This window comes from Equus asinus, chromosome 9 (assembly GCF_041296235.1).
Source record: "Equus asinus isolate D_3611 breed Donkey chromosome 9, EquAss-T2T_v2, whole genome shotgun sequence".
In the NCBI taxonomy this organism is placed as follows: Eukaryota; Metazoa; Chordata; class Mammalia; order Perissodactyla; family Equidae; genus Equus; species Equus asinus.
The window spans coordinates 26,295,832-26,314,759 of record NC_091798.1 but is presented as its reverse complement, the minus strand read 5'-3'; the positions used below and the strand labels follow the sequence as shown (position 1 = coordinate 26,314,759).

At 39.6% G+C, this 18,928-nt stretch overlaps 1 protein-coding gene across 4 annotated transcripts in view; it reads right to left on the bottom strand.

Annotated features, from left to right (window-relative positions):
• GEMIN5 (gem nuclear organelle associated protein 5) overlaps nt 1-18,928 on the bottom strand; it is a 41,312-nt gene that overhangs the window by 9,885 nt on the left and 12,499 nt on the right. The window contains exons 11-21 of one of the 4 annotated variants that reach the window (XM_070517165.1): nt 17,898-18,034; nt 16,085-16,158; nt 14,970-15,151; nt 12,317-12,456; nt 10,969-11,140; nt 8,213-8,440; nt 6,130-6,243; nt 5,607-5,729; nt 4,389-4,487; nt 3,839-3,976; nt 2,854-3,001 (exon numbers count right to left, since the gene is read on the bottom strand). In XM_070517165.1, the coding sequence (XP_070373266.1) occupies nt 2,854-3,001; nt 3,839-3,976; nt 4,389-4,487; nt 5,607-5,729; nt 6,130-6,243; nt 8,213-8,440; nt 10,969-11,140; nt 12,317-12,456; nt 14,970-15,151; nt 16,085-16,158; nt 17,898-18,034 (1,555 nt within the window). The remainder of the gene's footprint in view (nt 1-2,853; nt 3,002-3,838; nt 3,977-4,388; nt 4,488-5,606; nt 5,730-6,129; nt 6,244-8,212; nt 8,441-10,968; nt 11,141-12,316; nt 12,457-14,969; nt 15,152-16,084; nt 16,159-17,897; nt 18,035-18,928) is intronic. The other 3 variants (XM_014830097.3, XM_070517166.1, XM_070517167.1) reach the window with 3 other exon arrangements.

Genomic DNA, 18,928 nt, shown 5'->3' with positions numbered 1-18,928 from the left:
CACTGCTCATCAAACCACGCTGAGGCAGTGTCCCACATGCCACAACTAGAATGACCCACAACGAAGAATATACAACTATGTACCGGGGGGCTTTGGGGAGAAAAAGGAAAAAAAATAAAATCTTAAAAAAAAAAAAGATTTAAAAAAGAAGTTATTTTGAGACCTCAGCTTCCAGCCATGACGGAGTAATAGGGACCAGACTTACTCTCCTGCCAGAAAACTAAAGAACTGGACAAAATATGTCTGAAACAACTGTTTTCAGACACTGGACACCACGGAGCACAGGACGGTGATCTTGGAGAGAAGGGAACCAATGATGTGAGCTCTCTCACGGCCTTCCTAAAGCCATTTTCCTATGGGAAACCCCAGCAGAGCCTCAGCAGTCTCACTGAGCTGAGAGACAACACAATTAGAATTTGAGCGGCAGGATGCTAGGAAGGAAGCAGCTGTCCAGAGAAAGATCTCCAGAACTCTGCTTGGAGAGCCTGTTGAGTCTTTGGCTAAACGCAAAGCCATGCGTGTGTAGGAAACTCTTTAAGGCTGGACAAACAACAGTCAGGGAACTATCAGCTGAATAATTCTCAGAGCTCACTCAGTGCTTGGGGACTTTTGAGTTTTGTCCAGCCAGACATTTGAATTCTCATTTGTTGAATATGTGAGGCATTCAGTAAAGACACCAGAAAGTAGGAGGGCAAACTAATTCTAGAATATCGACTTCTCTAACCCTGCCCTAAGAAAGCTTAAAAATAAGCCATGAAAATATCTAGCTGGTCCACAAGTAACTTCACTGATTGTCAAAACTGAGTCCAACACTCTGTAAAGGAAGACAACCCAAAACAGGACAAACCAAAAGAAAGGCTCACCAAAGCCATCACATCAAATGGCTGAAAATCAGTGGAGAAAGTCCTAAAACAGGCAGAGAAAGACACAGTTCCCATGTAACAAAGATAAGAATAAATGCAGTGGTCAAGTCAAAAACAATGTAAGCCAAGAGAAAATGGAATGACATCTTTGAGGCGATAAAAGACAAGAACGTCCCATCTAGAATTCTCCCCTCAGTGAAAGAACCTTTAAAACCAAGGCAAAATTAGGGACTTATAAACAAACAAAAGTTGGTAGAATTTGTCACTACAAGAACCACACTAAAAAAATGTTGAAGTTCTTCAGGTGAAGACGAAACGGATAGCAACCAGAAACTTGGATCTACATAAGAGAATGAAAAGTGCTGGAAATAAGACGAATGTGGGCAAATATAAAAAATGTTTAAAAATTATTTTAAACATTTTTTAAGAAGATGATTGTTTAAAGCAAAAATTGTGATAGTGTAATGTGGGGTTATAACATGTCAAATATATGGCAACAAAAGCAGAAAGGATAGGAGGAAGGAAAGAAGTAAGATGGGATATACAAGAAGTGGTACAATATTATTATTTTTTCCTCTTCTTCTCCTCAAAGCCCCCCAGTACATAGTTGTATATTCTAGTTGTGGGTCCTTCTGGTTGTGCTATGTGGGACACCACCTCAGCATGGCTTGATGAGTGGTGCCGTGTCTGTACCCAGGATCTGAACCGGCGAAACCTTTGGCTCCCAAAGCAGTGTGTGTGAACTTAACCACTTGGTCTTGGGGTTGGCCCCGATACAGTATTATTTGAAGATAAATTGTGATAAATTAAAAATGCTCATAATAAACCCTAGAGTAACCATAAAAAAAAAAACCTACAGAGGAATATAGCTCGTAGGCCGGTATTAGAGATAAAGAAAATATTCAGTTGATCCAAAAGAAAGCATGAAAAAAAGAAATGAACAATTACAGATAGGACAAATAGCAAGATGGTAGATTTAAATCAATCATACCAACATATACATTAAATATAAATGGTCTAAACACTCCAACTAAAAGGCAGAAACTGGGGCTGGCCCCATGTGGTTAAAAGTTCTGTGTGCTCCACTTTGGTGGCCCAGGTTTGCAGGTTCTGATCCTGGGCGTGGACCTACTCCACTGATCAGCCATGCTGTGGAGGCATTCCACACACAAAATAGAGGAAGACTGACACACATGTTATCTCAGGGCGAATCTTTCTCACCAAAAAAAAAAAACCCCAAAAGCCATATAAAAGGTAGAGACCGTCAGCCTGGATAAAACAAGACCAAACTGTATGCTGTCTCCAAGAAACAGCTCCCTTTGTTTGTCAGTACTTAGGTATGTATCATAGTGAAAGAATAATAACTTGGATAGGAAGGATTCACACCAATCTCAGGAGAGTGGTTACTTCTAGAGAACGTATGAAGACAGAATTGGGGAAAGGCAATTCAACTAAATCTGGAATAATGTTATTTTTAAAATAACTGGGGGCACACAGCTTTTGGGGTGGCTGGCAAGATTCTGTCTCTTTGTCTTATGCTGTTTTCTCTATTTGTGTTAGTATTTAACACACAAGTTTCAAAAAAGATCAGTGGCAAATACTGATAAAAGTTCACATTTGTTAAGTATAGGTGGTGGGTGCATTGATGTTTGTTAAGCTAGTATATATACGTTTCTGTATGTTTGAGATGTTTAATTATAATAAAAGTTTTATGCTGGGCCAGCCCCAGTTGCCTAGTTTGGTGTGCTCTACTTCAGCGGCCCAGGTTTGGTTCCTGTGCGCAGACCTACACCTCTCCTCTGTCAGTGGCCATGCTGTGGTGGTGGCTCACATACAAAAAGAGGAAGATTGGCAGTGGATGTTAGCTCAGGGCAAATCTTCCTCAGCAGAAAAAAAAAAGTTTTATGCCTGTTATCAGGAAGCAGAGCTGTTAAGTACATTATTTTCATGTTATATCCAACTGTTGGTTCAACTGTAGGGTCATACAGACCTGTAGAAATGGTTTGACTTGAGCAGCTCCACAGCTTCATACACTTTGTGGATAGAAAGCAGATGAGAAGCAGCCTTAACATACTGATCCTGAAAACAGAGCTGTTTGGCAAAAGCTTCCACAGCCCACACCCACACGTGGTAGCCAGCTAAATAAAAGAAACAAAAGATTGCAGTTAAATAAGAAACAGGTTTAAGCAGAAAAATAAGCATGTACGTTTACACTTGGGATGAAAAGGCCTTGTTTTTTGTCACAGCATTAAGAAGAACATTTAGGTATCAATTCAATTGCCATTACAGATCATCTGGTTCGTCTATCTACCTCTTCCTATACTCATATTTTGAAACATACACTTTCTGATTATGTAATACATATGAAATCGTACAAAATCCAAAAGGTACAAAAGAGTATGGAAGTCGGGATAGTGGTTACTCTTGGCTGGGGTGTTGGGAGACAGTGAGTGAAAGGCAGCATGAGAGAAGCTTCCAGGGTGCTGGTGATGTTACGTTTCCTGTTATTACCAGTTTCTTTTGAAACCTTTGGAAATAAGTCTATGGATACATAACCACACATGTGCAAACATAAATGACAGTATTAATATTCTGTTGTGCATTTATACTTTGATTCTTTTCACTTACTATCCTTTGGAGTTTATTCCATATCGGAATGCACAGATCTGCCTCATTCTTGTGCTGTCTGTGGGAGTTTCTACTGTATAGATGTACAAAATTTAACCAGTCTCTTACTGATGGACATAGAGGTTCTTGTGATCTTTTGCTGTTACAAATACTGCTACAATGATAGTCCATATATATTTGTCATTTTGCATGTGTGAGTAGTTAAATTTCTACTATTAGAATTGCTGAATCAAAGGGTATGTGCATTTAAAATTTTACTGGACATGGCCAAAGTGTCCTTCAAAACAACGTCCGTCTTTAGTGGATGTGTCCTAGAAACGATAGAGCTTTTGTTGAATAGAACATACCGACTGGCGCCATAGCCACGAGATTGTCGGTCAGCTCCCCTCTTTCTGCTGCAGTCTGGAGAACACCTTTTAGATCTCCTTTCCAAAGCATTAGCTGGTGAAATAACTCAGGGTGGCCATTCTCCAAGTGACCTTTTCCTGTTTAGAGGAGAGATTATGTTAGCAAGATGTTTCAGGAACATCTGTCTGCACTGACTTCTAGAAAAAGAAAGGCAGGATGAAGGAGAGGAACGAACTCCTAGAACATGTTGTGACTTGCTGATGGTTAAGTCACTTCCTAGAGTGCTCGTGACGGGGCTCCATGTCACTTGTCCATCCACCCACCTTCACTTGCATTCAGTCACTCAGAGTGAACACTGTATGTTTAGGGTCCTCTGACAGATGCAAAGGGTCTATGTGAACACGCAAACCGGGGAGCTCAAAACCCAGTTAGTTTACAGGTAAAACCAACCATTACCATGCCACAGGGTGGCAGCCATAAAGGAGGCAGGTACAAAGCACTGGGGAAGCATAAAGGTGGACAGGATTTTGTTGACTGGGCTTGCCTCACCTTCAACCTCAATCATTCTGTAGAGGGTAGTCCTGTCTGTGAAAAGCCCCAGGTGAAATCTTTCCTCAAGATCAGCAGACACATCCTCATTTAGCTCTGCTAATTCAAAAAGACAAAAAATCAGATGGAGTGATTACAGAGGTTACTGTTTTCTGTCCAATTACTTCCCAACGTATGTCCAGAACCACTTCAGACAGTAAGAGTCCTCTTCTCCTGTTTACACAGGTAGCACAATAAGAAAATACTTCCCGTTTGTTAAGCTCAGCCTTGGCAAAATCCAATGAGACAATTTAGTTTGCAGTTTGCTCAAAGAAAGGCTTAGGAAAAAAAGAATACGAAAAGCCAACCCCAAATTCAACATGTATTTAAATGCAGTAAAAAAACCAACACAAAACAAAACCAAAAAAACTAACAAGTAAAACAATGTCTGAATGTTCACTAGGATCTACTACACGGGGATTCAATGGTCATTTTGTTTTTTAAATGTCAACTGAGTAATTTTCCAATAAAGGAAATAATGCAAAACTATATGGTTAATTTTCTAAAGTCATAGGAAGTCATCATAAAATTCCAAAGAGTGCTATATATACGAAAGGAGCAGAAATGCCTCTGGAGAGAGTAGAAACTGGTGACAGTGTGGCCTCAGGGGAGAAATGGAGGAGTAGGTGTGAGGGGTGGAAGGAGATTTACTTTCTTTTCATACTGTTTGAATTTTATTTTATTGTGTGTGTCCCTTTTCAACACATAAAATTCAAAATTAAAAAAAAATTGCTCAAATATCAAAATAATGCACATTAGATGAGGGCTTTGAAAAATTAAAGCCAAAAACCTTCTATAAACAAAAACTTCCATCAAATTTTTTTTAAAGGAACTGCCATATTATGGGTATATTTCCAATAAGCAAGTATTTTTTTTTTTCTACACGAAGATACTGTTTACTGGGGAAGAATAGTTGAAGGAGAAGATTCTTGCTGAGATACTCAATTTATACCAATAAAAGGAGAGCATTACATCTCAAAGGCATTGTGGAGTGCTGACAGTGGGTCACAATGGGCAACTTGGCAGTGGGGTGTGGGGAGAGGGAAGGTTGGAAAAGAAAGAAGAAAGACAGACTAATTTTGGACATTTGTTTGCTCATTCATTCAACAAATAAACAAGCACGTCTTATGTGCCAGTTCCCGGAAAACTACGGATGGGCCATGGAGCGTCTTTTTGTACCTGTGGAGTGTTTTGCAGTTGCTAATACCAAACAGTCCCGGTGAAGCTCCTCTTTGGACCTGTGGTCCAGGCTTGTACTCAGCGGAAGCATGGAGCGAGCTTTTCGCTTCTTGATAAAAGCTTCTGAAATGTAATAAAAGTACAAACTGTCTGAAGAAGAGCTGATCAGAAACACAAAACTGAATGCCCACCATGTGGATGTGACCTCCTGGAGGGGTACTGCTGGGCACAGAACGTTCCCACTCACAAAGAGGCTTTATGAATCGCATCAGCTGGGGGCAATGTTCCCAACACACACCAACATGTCCCTGCGAACACTCGTGAAGAGCGTCAACAATTGCAAACGACACTTCAGCAAGTCCTAAAAAAATATTTACACACATGACCCCAAACTGAAACATAATCAAAACATTTAAAAATATTTAAAACCTAAAAAAACCAAAAGCCATGCACTTTTGAGTTTGCAGTTGCATGTAATATTTGAGGATGCTTGAACAAAATATTTTAATGATTAGATACCAACCTGGCTTCTCTTTAGGTGTCTCCTTTTTTGGTAAAGTGACTTTGTTATTAGCGGTGACTTTTGACTTTTCAAAACCTAAGGAAACTGGAGTGCAGATAACTGATTCTCTAGAAACTACATCATGGAGGAAAAAGAAAAAAATGTTTGGATAAGAACAATGTAGAATGTAATTCTTTTTAAAAATTAAGAGCTATGCTGGCCCCGTGGCTGAGTGGGTAAGTTCGTGTGCTCCCTTCGGCAGCCTGGGGTTTCACCAGTTTGGATCCTGGGCGCAGACATGGCAGCGCTCGTCAGGCTATGCTGGGGTGGCGTCCCACATGCCACAACCAGAGGCACTCACAACTAGAATATACAACTATGTACTGGGGGGCTTTGGGAAGAAGAAGAAGAAGGAAAAAAAAGAAGACTGGCAACAGATGTTAGCTCAGGTGCCAATCTTTAAAAAAAAAAAAGAAAAATTAAGAGCTGTGCAAGGCTTAACACTGTGATTTATCGACTACTCGAAATATGAGAGAAACACTTTGGAAAGGAGGCGGGGGCGGCCTCCCTCTCCCCACGGCACACACTGTGTTCTAGGAATCTGTAAGTTTACTACTTAGAACTTTGACTAACTGATCTAAAGAAAAGTTAGAAGCTTCTAGCCGCTACAACTTTATATCACAAGCCCAGGGATTCTTAAACTTGGCTCAGGTGACAAAGGACTTCTTACATATTTAGGTGACAAAGTACTAACTGTATATTTAATTACACAAACAAGGAACAACTTGACCAATAGAAAATATTAAGCGAATGTGATATGGAGTCACAATCCTGAGCATATACAACCATGAATTAAAAAAAAACCCAGCTGTTGATCTATTGGGTAAAGGACATTTTGTGCAGCTATTTTGTGATAAAAAGGTATTTTGATGAGCCTAAAAACTAAATCCATAAGCTTTTAGCGTTTTTTTTTTTTTTTTGAGGAAGATTAGCCCTGAGCTAACATCTGCTGCCAATCTTCTTTTTGCTGAGGAAGACTGGCCCTGAGCTAACATCTGTGCCATCTTCCTCTACTTTATATGCCGGATGCCTGCCACAGCATGGCTTCACAAGTGGTGCGTAGGTCCACCCCAGGATCCAAACCAGCGAACCCAGGGCTGCTGAAGTGGAATATGTGAACTTAACTGCCGTGCTACCAGGCTGGCCCCAAATTTTAGCTATTTACCCAAACTATGGGTCCAACAGCTATCTCTTGCGATGGAGAGGGTCAGGGATCCCTCTGTACCATATATTTTGGCCATTTTAATTCTGTCAAATCAAAATATTCTGTTTTAGAATTAAACATGAATCACTGCTTCTATTTATATTGTTTACGATTTAATCATTCATTTTAACAGGTAACAGGCACCAGTGCTTTAAGGTAAAAGCTTAAAAAAGATTTAAAGTGCTAAAATTTTATCCAGTGACAATTTTTTCTCTTCACACTAGAAACAGACTGCATTTTTAGAAATTAGTGACGGAACCCTGAAAAACTGTTTTGTGAGAAATCTGAGAACTGCCACTATAGCTTAAAAGACCTGAAGAACCTCATCACCATTCATACATTTTTTCCAGGAAAAAAACCAGGTACAAACTCAAGTGGGAAGGGTGAGAGCCTGCAAGTTCCCAGAGCGGTGGTGGCTTCTAGGTCAGACCTTGGTAAGGGACGGCAGTTTCTTTCCATAAACAAGGCTGATGATGTCATATTGTTAAACTCCTCCCATGTCAGTGTGTATGTATATACTACCCCAGCTTCACTCTGTCCCACGTCTTACCTGCCCAAGCTGGCAAGAAGCTTTCTCTACAGAACTTCCCTATCTCCACCCCAATCATCCACTAGATCCCCTTTAACACTTTGAAGGTGTTTAAAATATTTTAGAGTCTTAAAAAACTCTTTTAAAAAAACACAGTTTCTAAGGGCATCAAAGATACAACCTAAGTTAAAGAGTTGGGAAAACAGGTCAGGGGCAGAGCAGTGTCGCAATGAATAAGGACCTGGCTTAGTTTCCTGGTCACGACTATGAAGTCCTAGAGAGTAGGTGAATCACGGCTTTCGACCACATACCCGCTGAGGCGACCTCACAGGGCAACTCCGGCTCCCGGGCTTCCTCCTCAGCCTCCTGGTCAGACACGCCATTCTCAACGGGCCCTGAGCTCTCCCTCGTGCTCTCCTCTTCGTTCCCGTCACACAATTCCTGCTTTACGGGCACTCTTGAGGTGAGTTTTTTCTTCTTTTTGGGCTTTGGCTTAGGTTGAGAGAGCCTTTTTTTCTCTAATTCAATACTTTTTTTACCTACAGGAATTGCAATTAAGAAAAGCATAAACTATATATAGTCTTGGTTAAAAGCACTTTAGGAGATAATCTCCGAAACCTCATCACTCTTTCTGATAGCACTCTTTCCTTTCCTTTCCTTCCCAATGAATTTTTAGAGTTACGTTACCAAAATGTTAACCAAACCAAACCAAACCCTTTTGGGATTTCATTAAATCATAAATAGGATGCCCAATTACCCCTGCATAATTTAGTGTGTATCCTACAAACAAGGACATTCTCCTACATTACTGCAGCACAACCATTACATCAGGAAATTGACATCAACATGTTACTACTGTTTACTCCGCACACTCATTCAAGTTCCGCCAAGTGTACCAACAATGTCTTGAACAGCAAAAGGAATCAATCCAAGATTACACGTTACACTTGCTTGTTAGGTCTCTACAGTTTCCTTCAGCCTGGAACAGGCTCAGTTTTCCTTTGATTTCCATGACTTGAAACTTTTTAAGATTACAGACAGTTATTTTGTTGATTTCCCCTCAATTTGGGTTTGCCTGATGTTCTTCATGATTAGATTTAGGTTGTGCATTTTTTGGTTGGAATACACAGAAGCAATGCTGTGTTCATCTTGGTGCAATCTATGATGTAGCACATAATTTCCATTCGTTTCATGATTTACTTGTTTACTTTGATCACGTGATTAAGGGGTGCCTTGCAGGTTTCTCTCTGAAAAACTGTTTTCTCTTTGTATCTACTAAGTATATGCAACCACTAGTTTAATATCCATTGATGTTTCTTTTTCTTTAATAGAATTTTTTGTGTGTGTGGGGAAGGATTTGCCCTAAGCTAACAATCTGTGGGCAATCTTTCTCTTTTTCTTTTTTTCTTCTCCTCAAAGCCTCAGTGCACGGTTGTATGTTGTAGTTGTAAGTTCTTCTATGTGAGCTCCCACCACAGCATGGCAACTGACAGATGGCTGGTGTGGTCCCTCAACTGGGAAGCGAACCTGGGGCACTGACGCAGACAGCTTGGAACTTTAACCACTAGACCATCAGGGTGGGCTCCACTTACGCTTCTTGACTAAAGATTGCTACGATGACTGGTAATTGTCTAATTCCATTGTTCATTCTACATTTATTAGTTGGCATTCTACTGCAAAGAAGAGCTTTTGCTTCTCCCTATTTATTTAGACATTGATTTATTCTTATCAGTATGGACTCATGGATTCCTGTTTTATGTTTTAATCTATTACGGTTACTTATTTACTTTTTTAAAGTTTTTATCCTTTGTTTTTTTTTAAGTCACTTTTGAGGTATAATTTAATGCAAATAAAATATACCCACTTTTTAATACTTTGATGAGTTTTAACAGATGTATAGTCATTTATCAGTCACAAATAAAATATAAAGTATTTCCATTATCTCAAAACATTCCCTCATCCCTCCTCTTTGTAGTAAGATGCAACCCCTCCTGAGCCCCAGGCCACCTGCTCTCACTGTAGTTTTAGTTTTGCTTGTTTTAGAATTCCTGATTATATACTGTATATTAGAACTATGTGCCCAGATTTTTTGCTCAGCATGTTTTTTAAGATCATCCTGTGTTTATCAGTACTTACTTTCCTTGTATTGAGCAGAACTCCACGGTAGGGATGGAGCACAGTTTATTTACCAGCTGATGGACATCTGGGTTGTTCCCAGTTTGTGGTGATACAGATAAAGCTGCTATGAGCATTCTTTTATAAGCCTTTCTGTGGATCTATCATTTCATTTCTTTGGGTACATTTCTCGTTGTTTAATATATTCTGTCTAGTTTTCTAGCTGTTCATGCCAGGTAGGCAAGTCTGGCATGAATTAATTTTTCATAGCTAGAAATAGAATTCTCCTGTTAATTATTTTCTAGTTCAGATTGTCCCGGATTGGTTAGTGGGAGCCAGTACAAGCTGGCTTCTCTGTCCTTTCGATCTATCTCAGTTCTTTGATGACTTTCCTTGTTTGTGGCATAAGATGATGTGTCACGTGGCCAGCCCCATGGCCAAGTGATTAAGCTCATGTGCTCTGCTTTGGTGGCCTAGGGTTTCACCAGTTTGGATCCTGGGCACGGACATGGTACTGCTTGTCAAGCTGTGCTGCGGCAGCGTCCCACAAGCCACAACTAGAAGGACCCACAACTATGTACTGGGGGCCTTTGGGGAGAAAAAGGGAAAAACAAAATCTTTAAAAAAAAAAAAAAAATGATGTGTCACGCTAATTTTGCATTTTTCCTGTCCCAACCTGGAATTAGCCATTTCTCTAAGAAGCCCTCGTTGGTCCCTTTTAACAGAGAATGATATTTAGAAACGAAGATCTGGGTGCTAGGTATACTTGTTTACTATTTGGGTATTGTCCTCAGGCCCCTCATGGCTGCCTTCCTCGTTTAGGTTCTAAACCCCCATCATACTGTCGGTGCCACCCTGCGTGAATATCTTTCTTGCTTAACCCTGATCAACACAATTACTATGGAAGGGAGAAAGGGAATTAGGCAAGTAAGGGCTCTAGGTTCTAACTGACCTTGAGGAGGCCGGGAATGTTCTTGCATGGAAGTGAGCCATTTATACACACAGAAGTCATCTGCCCCCGAGTAGATGCAGTCTGGATCCAGTGGTGACCATGCCACACAAAATAGTCGACCCCGATGTCCTCGGAAATTGCACACAGGCTCTTCTTGGAGAGCATCCCATACCTAAAACCAAAAATCACATGACAGAATAGACAAATTTCTAGTTACAGTTCATGTACCACATAACGACATTTCGGTAAACAGATCACATATATGCTAGTGGTCCCCTAAGATTAGTACCATCTAGCCTAGGTGTATAGTAGGTTGTATCATCTACATTTGTGTAAGTATACTCTATGATGTTCACACAATGACAGAATCACCTAATGATGCATTTCTCAGAATGTATGACTGTATTCTATTGTTTTGGGGGTATAAGTTAAAAAAAATGTTTTTTCATCTGTGTACTCTTATTTCTCTTGTGATTTGTAATTATCTCTTAGGAGTTCAATTTCAGAGAGTGCTATTTGCTGTGGGGGAGGCTTATGTTCTCTGGGATGTAGAGACATTCCCATGGGGATAATTTTGAGTGAGCTTCTAAAGGTGCCCTGTGGATTTCACTGTCCTGAACCAGTGTCGTATGTTATTTTTTGGGCTGGGGATTCTGGTATCATGAAGAGAATTCTAATTCAGAGCCCACACCTGCATGTGTGGTGTATGGTTAGGGTTCTAATTCTCACAGGTGATTCTTTTGTTCCCAAGTCTCTGGGCAAATAATCAATTTCCTTGCTGTTTCCTGAACTACTCCAGCCTCCACTTCACAGGAGGCAGCCCTTCATAGCTCTCAGCTTTGTGCAGACAGCTCCATTACAGCTCAAGACTGAGAGACATCCATCACAGATGTTAGATCCCCATTTCCTAACTTCTATTCTGGTTCTGATATCTGAAACTCCTATCTCATAGCTATAGCTTGGCATCTCATCTTTACTTTTTAGAGCTTGAAAATTTCTGACTTACCAATTTATTATTAAAAATTCTGTTCATGATTTATAGCCACCATTTCTGTGTTTGAACAGGAGCGAGTACTTGTCACGTCAGTTTAGTCCATCATACTGACAATAAGTCAACATAAAATCTTAAAAATATATTTTAAAATATATAGAAAAAACCCCCAATCTTAGCCTGCCAAGGGCCCAGATACGTGGAATGAAACTAAAATGTCCTCTAGAGCTCAGAAAATCCCTTTCTGTAGAAGATCATGATGAGGGAAGGGAAACACACACGACTGGGGGAAAAGAGGAAAGAGTTTAAGTTAGAGGACACAGTGAAGAACTCACAGAATCAAGGACACAATAGTACCTGAGCTGTTCCATCGTAGGAAGCAGATACCAGCCTTCCATCGTGATGTGGGCTCCACACCAGACTGGTAATCCTGGCTGTGTGCCCAGAGAGGGTCCGGTAGGGTTCTGTAATGGTCACTGGAGATTCAGGATTGCTCTCTACAAGACAAGGGGAAGACGTCATTTCTACCAACAACAAAAAAAGGACAGAGAAGTGAGTATTACTGGGGCAAGAGTCAAGACTTTGCCATCTAGGTGATTTTCAGCAGGCAATGCTGCTCAGTGGTTAAGAGCGTGGCACATCCGCAGGGCCTGGAACAGGGGCTTACTGCAGGAAGTGTGAGCTGTCAGTTTTTCTTTCTAAAAGCTATCCAAATGAAAATTACACCTTCCAGATGTGACACTAAGGAAGACATATCATCACTTACATGGTATTCTGGCTAAAAATGTGTCGTCTGAATCTAATTGTGAGAAAACACCAGACCAACCCCAACTGAGGGGACATCTACGAAACAACTGGCCAGCATGCTTCAAAAACATCATGTAAGATTTAAAAAAAGGCTGAGAAACCGTTCCAGATATAAAGGACATTATTGGATCAACTGACACAACTAGAATATGGATGGTAGACGAAATAATTGTATGTTGTTAACTGAATTTGATAGTGGAAATGTAGTTACGTAAGGGAACATCATTATTCTTACAAAATACGCAAATATTAAGGGATATGGGGGCATGATGCATGCAATACAGTTTAGAAAAAAAAAAATCTATACAAACACAAAACAAAGCAAATGTGACAAAATGTTAAAAGTTGTTGAATCTATGAAAAAGTATATGGGAGTTCTTTGTATTATTCTTGCAACTTTCTTTTAAATCTGAATTATTTAAGAATAAGAAGGTAAAAATAAAATGAAATTGAGTCAAACCAACCAGGATGGTGACGTCATAGAAGATGAAGATCTGCATTGCTCTTCAGAACTAAGCTAATGCCCTTTGCCAAAGTGGATGTTTAATTTGGAATCCCAGTAATGATAAGGACCGGGATAAGCTTTCTAACTATGCTCATTAGTCACGCACTGCCTACTCTGTTCTTAGAAAAATCTGTGTACATTTTAATACTTCTTCTGTATTGCTTTTAACTTGGGAGAGCCATTGTTAGAATCAATTTTTTTGTTGTTACAAATAAGGATTCTCGGCAAACCGGTGGAAATCAGGTCTAGAGAAACTGAAAAGGTCAGCGATTCCCACTGTGGCCGACGGCGCTGACCCTGCAGCACCCTGGAAACAGCTGAGTGTCAGACTATACTTCCTTCCTATTAGAGAAGAGCAATCCCGCTTCCTTCATATGGAAAAAAGGGCTCTTCTGACCACTTACTGTGGTTCTTCTGGGTGCTGAAGGGGGTTCAGAGAAGTCTGACACTCTTTAAGGAAGAAGTCACACACCTGGAAAAGATCAACCTGCTAGGAAGGGTAGAGCACTCGCCAGAACACAGGCGGGCTCTGCAGTGGGCCAGCGTGGGCTTGAAGCTAGGCTCAGTCATACACTAGCTGTGGGATTTAAGGAAATTAGTAACCTCTCTAGGCCTCAATTTAATCACCAGGAAAATGAGGATAACAAAACCTACCTCACAGGATTGTGGGAATTAGACGCAATCAAACATGGGAATGGAGTGTGTGGTGTGTTTGTAAAATACTCAAACGCTACAGGAGGGAATATAAACTGGCACAGTCTTTTCGGAGAGCCACTTAGCAATAACTATAATTAACTATACATTTTTTTTTTAAAGATTTTATTTTTCCTTTTTCTCCCCAAAGCCCCCTCGTACATAGCTGCATATTTTTAGTTGTGGGTCCTTCTAGTTGTGGCATGTGGGATGCCACCTCAGCATGGTTAGATGAGCGGTGCCATGTCCATGCCCGGGATCCAAACAGGTGAAACCCTGGGCCGCCGCAGTGGAGCGTGAACTTAACCACTCAGCCACAGGGCCAGCCCCTAACTATACATTTTTAATGTCCATGTCACCTAGCAATTCCACTTCCAGAAATTTTATTTAAGAAAAGTCCTCATTCAAGTTCATGAAGATATACACACAAGGGTATTCACTGTAGTATTACTTAAACTGTAAAAACTGTAAATAATTTAAATATCAATGAGGGAATAGATAAATACGGTATGTCCATATAACGGAATGAATAGGTATCTGTTAATAGCAGTAAGACAGATCTTCATGTACTGACATAAAACGATGGCAAGACAGATTTTGTAAATTTAGAGAAGAAAAATTTCAAACAATATTATATGGGGATTTCTTTTTAGCTAGGTATAGAAGATTCTCTCACACAAGTATATGGAAGTGCAAACCTATATATTAACATATACACATACGTAGGTAAATAAATACTTTAAAAATCTGGAGAAAACATGCAGTAAACTACTAACACTGGTTATTATGAAGGATGGGATTACGGGAGGAACTTCACGTTCTAAGTTAACATTTTTGTCATGTTTGAAAGAATATTTTAAATAAGATGAATATATTACTTTTGAAAGCAGAAAAAAATAAGAATAACATTTATTTTAATACCAAGAAGAAAGCAAACAGGTACAAAGATTGGAATGGAAAGCAGCTGAACACATCTCACCCTCAGTATGGAGAAACCAAAGTTACCTATGACAGTCTTCAGGTTGTGCACATAAATAACGGCATTGTTGGACCCAGAGGCCATCAGATAGCTCAGCTCTGGCTGGCTGCCATGCTCATGATGCCAACTAATGGTATTCACAAGCTTGTGGTGCTGCTGAATGGTGCAGATCAGTTTCAAGTTAGGAACCTGAAATATTTCTATTGATCTGGAATAAGAAACACACCAAGACAAGAAAGATGGGTGATCAAATTAGTTCCATACAAACAGAGATCTCATTTCTTCAGTCAAGGAAAGGTGAAACGGAATAGGAGAACCGTATCTATCACTGCAAAGGTCACTCTCTCACAAAGAACAAGGTACAAAAGGCTGTTCTCTCAAACAAGTATATTCAGCTTAAAAAAATCCCAACAATCCCTGGAAAGTTGTATTTCATCAAGCTTTTGTAATAAACAGTGCTGGGGAGAAGCTAACAGAAGAACTCATGAACAAATGGCTGAATTAGGACTATGTCACTATGTTCAACGTTGGAAAGGGCATGGTGAGGCCTAAAAAGCATTTCTGCCTGGGCTTAGTTTAAAAAAAATGAGGGGAGCGGGGCTGGCCCGGTGGCGTACCAGTTAAGTTCACATGCTCTGCTTCACTGGCCTGGGGTTCACAGGTTTGGATCCTGGGCACTGACCCAGCAGTGCTTGTCAAGCCATGCTGTGGTGGCATCCCACATGAAATAGAGGATGACTGGCACAAATATTAGCTCAGGAACAATCTTCCTCAAGCAAAAAGAGGAAGACTGGCAACAGATGTTAGCTCAGGACCAATCTTCCTTACAAAAATAAATAAATAAATAAAAGATGAAGGGAGATTTAGACAGTTCCACGTAGAAAACGAGCATTTTGTCAAGCATAAACAGTCAAAACACAGAGTAGGCAAATATCCTCCTTGGACTGAAAATATCCAAATTATTTTGCAGTTCTCAAAGATGCAGAGAGCTCCTGGATCATTCAAGGATACCAAGGATAAAGTAGAATATCAAATACAACTGGGCTTACTCAACTGATATTACAGATGGCATTAACCAGCTTGTGATCAAATATACGTACAATTACAAAGCTGTTTTTTTTTTAAAGAAACAAACACATACCCATCTTCATTGCCAAGAGCCATGATTTTGCCATCTGCTTTCCAGCTGATCTCTGTGTGTACAGGCAATTTGTACTAGAAAGAAAACAAACCAATCTTGACTAAAAACATTGTTCTTCTTTCCACATACTTACAAATCAATCACGACAGCTTGAGAAAAAAAAATCCCTAGAGTTTCAAAATGTTCTAATTATACAACAGCCATTCTTGTAAATAATCTACATAATTAGCCAAAGAGTTACTAAGACCAGTATTCTAATTATAATTTCCTAATTGGGACAAAAAGAGGCCAGTAAATACTAAATGTCTACAGTGTCTAGTCTTGTGAAATGAACCTTATTAAAATGATTTTGTTTTTTCGGGTAAGGAAGATTCATCCTAAGCTAACATCTGTTGCCAATCTTTTTTTTTCTTGAAGATCAGTCCTGAGTTAATATCTGTGCCAATCTTCTTTTACTTTTTGTATGTGGGATGCCTCCACAGCATGGCTGACAAGTGGAGTAGGTCCGCACCCAGGATCCAAACCCGTGAACCTGGGCCACTGAAGTGGAGCACACAGAATTTTAACTACTTGGCCATGGGGCTGGCTCCTTAAAATGATTTTTATCCCACAATAAAGAATGAAACATGTCCATCGGCTTTGACATGAGGGTCATGGTCTCCTGAACAAAAACCATACACACTGTCCTTGTTTTCTTCTTATCCCTTCTGTTCCCTTTCCAGAATCATGTTTCTTTTATTTTTTGATTTGACATTTGTAGATACCGTGAAATGATCACCACAATACGTCAAGTTAACATTCATCACCACACATAGCTACAAATCTTTTTTTCACGTATACATCATTATATTTAGATTTCTTTGTAGATTATCATTTTTCTTCTAACTCCGTATGTTGGTGTTCCCCAAGGCTGCCTGGGCCCTCTTTCTTTCTTACTTGTCTCTTTAGACCACCTCATACATGTCCACAGCTTCTTCAGCTGCCATTTATGTGAAGGGATTCCAAATTTCTAGTTCCAGCCCAAACTCTTTGTATGAGCTTCTGATCCATATATTCAACTGCCACAAAACTAAAAACTCATTAGGAAAAGGAATTTTGTCTCTTTTATTCATTGCTGACTGTAATGTTCAGATAACATTTAAGACAATGAAGGAATATATCAATAAAAATAATTAAACTTATGATTAAATGTTATTTTTATGCTAGCCATACAAAAATAATGAGCAGCATTAAAAACTGCTCATTTGAAAGAGTAAGGAAATCTCAACATTTATGGTTTCACTTCAAAAGACAGTTCTGGCAGACAAATAGACTGATAGAATGGTAAAGCAAATGTGACTAAATGTGGGAATCTGGGGCAAGAATATAAGGGAATTGTTTGTATTATTTTTGGAGCTTTTGTGTAAAATCTATAATTATTTCACTAAAAAAAATTAAAAACAAGATGATAATCTGTCTTGAACAAAGTAACTTGCAGCCGTACTTGGACACCATTATAGAAAGTTATTTTTACTAAGGCCTCACACTGGAGGAGGTGCTTGGTCTAAAAAGGTGCTTTATATCCAAGATCTGAAAGTTTCTAATAAATCACCATTGCAATTGAGACAAAACTTTTTGTTTTAGTACCTTGCTTTACTCAAGGATAAAGACTTCTAAGATACGTCATAACTCAAGAATTCACTGAGCCTTTTAAGAACATCTAAGAAACCTGACTGAGCATCAAGAATATCTCTAATAATGACATTTATTATGTGAGATGGGAAATCAAGAAGACATACACATCAAGAGGAGACTTTAGACCACAAGAACTTACTTTGATTGAATTGGTGTCCTTGATGAGCTTGTTGATGTCAAAGGCCTCTCCACTAAGCTTCCAGGGGTTATGCTGTAAGACAATCCCTTCCCCTCCACAGCTGTACAAAGTGAGGGAAGGTCTGTCTCCTTCTCCTCCTATATGAGATAAGCAAAGACAGCTTATCAGTTTTGCACTTCATCAGTTTAACTATTTGTTGCTATGGTACAATCATATCATATTATGAGTTGTTTTAAAAGATATTAATACATTGAAATAAAATCAGTGTTCTTTGCATCTGTGCACAGTTGGGAGCAGAAATAAAAAAGGCACACTAATTCTACATTAATATTTATAATGCAACATATTTGCTTTAAACAGTCTTCTGCCATTCAAAATAGTAGGGGTACCAAAGCTGGGCTCAGAAAACATCTCACAGTTTCTGAGAATTTACTTTTTCTTCTAGAAATAAGGACTCCTCGGGCACTTAAATCTATGGAGCTGCAGGACTTCCTATGACTGACTATAAGGAGCTGTCCTTTTGCTTTCTTTAGTATAACAGTAATCCTCGTTGATTTTTAAGAAGCAAACAGTGGTTCTGGAGGGTTTCTCTAAAGGCAAGTTTTGTTTTCACCACTGTTAGAACAAATCAAGGATGCATGGCACAAATCAAGGATCCAATAAACGTTTCTTTTTTTTTAAAAAGATTTTATTTTTTATTTTTCCTTCTTCTCCCCAAAGCCCCCCAGTACATAGTTGTATATTTTAGTTGTGGGTCCTTCTGGTTGTGGCATGTGGGATGACGCCTCAGCATGGCCTGAAGAGTGGTGCTAGGTCCACGCCCAGGATCCGGACCAGTGAAACCCTGGGCTGCCGAAGTGGAGCATGTGAACTTAACCACTCCACCATGGGGCCAGCCCACCAATAAACATTTGTAAATGAATGAACTACAATTGCAATGCTGCTTGAGTTCTGAGGACTTACACTTCTCTATGTAATGCACTTACTATGGAAATTTACAGATGGTTCATTCATTATAGATGGTTAAGAAA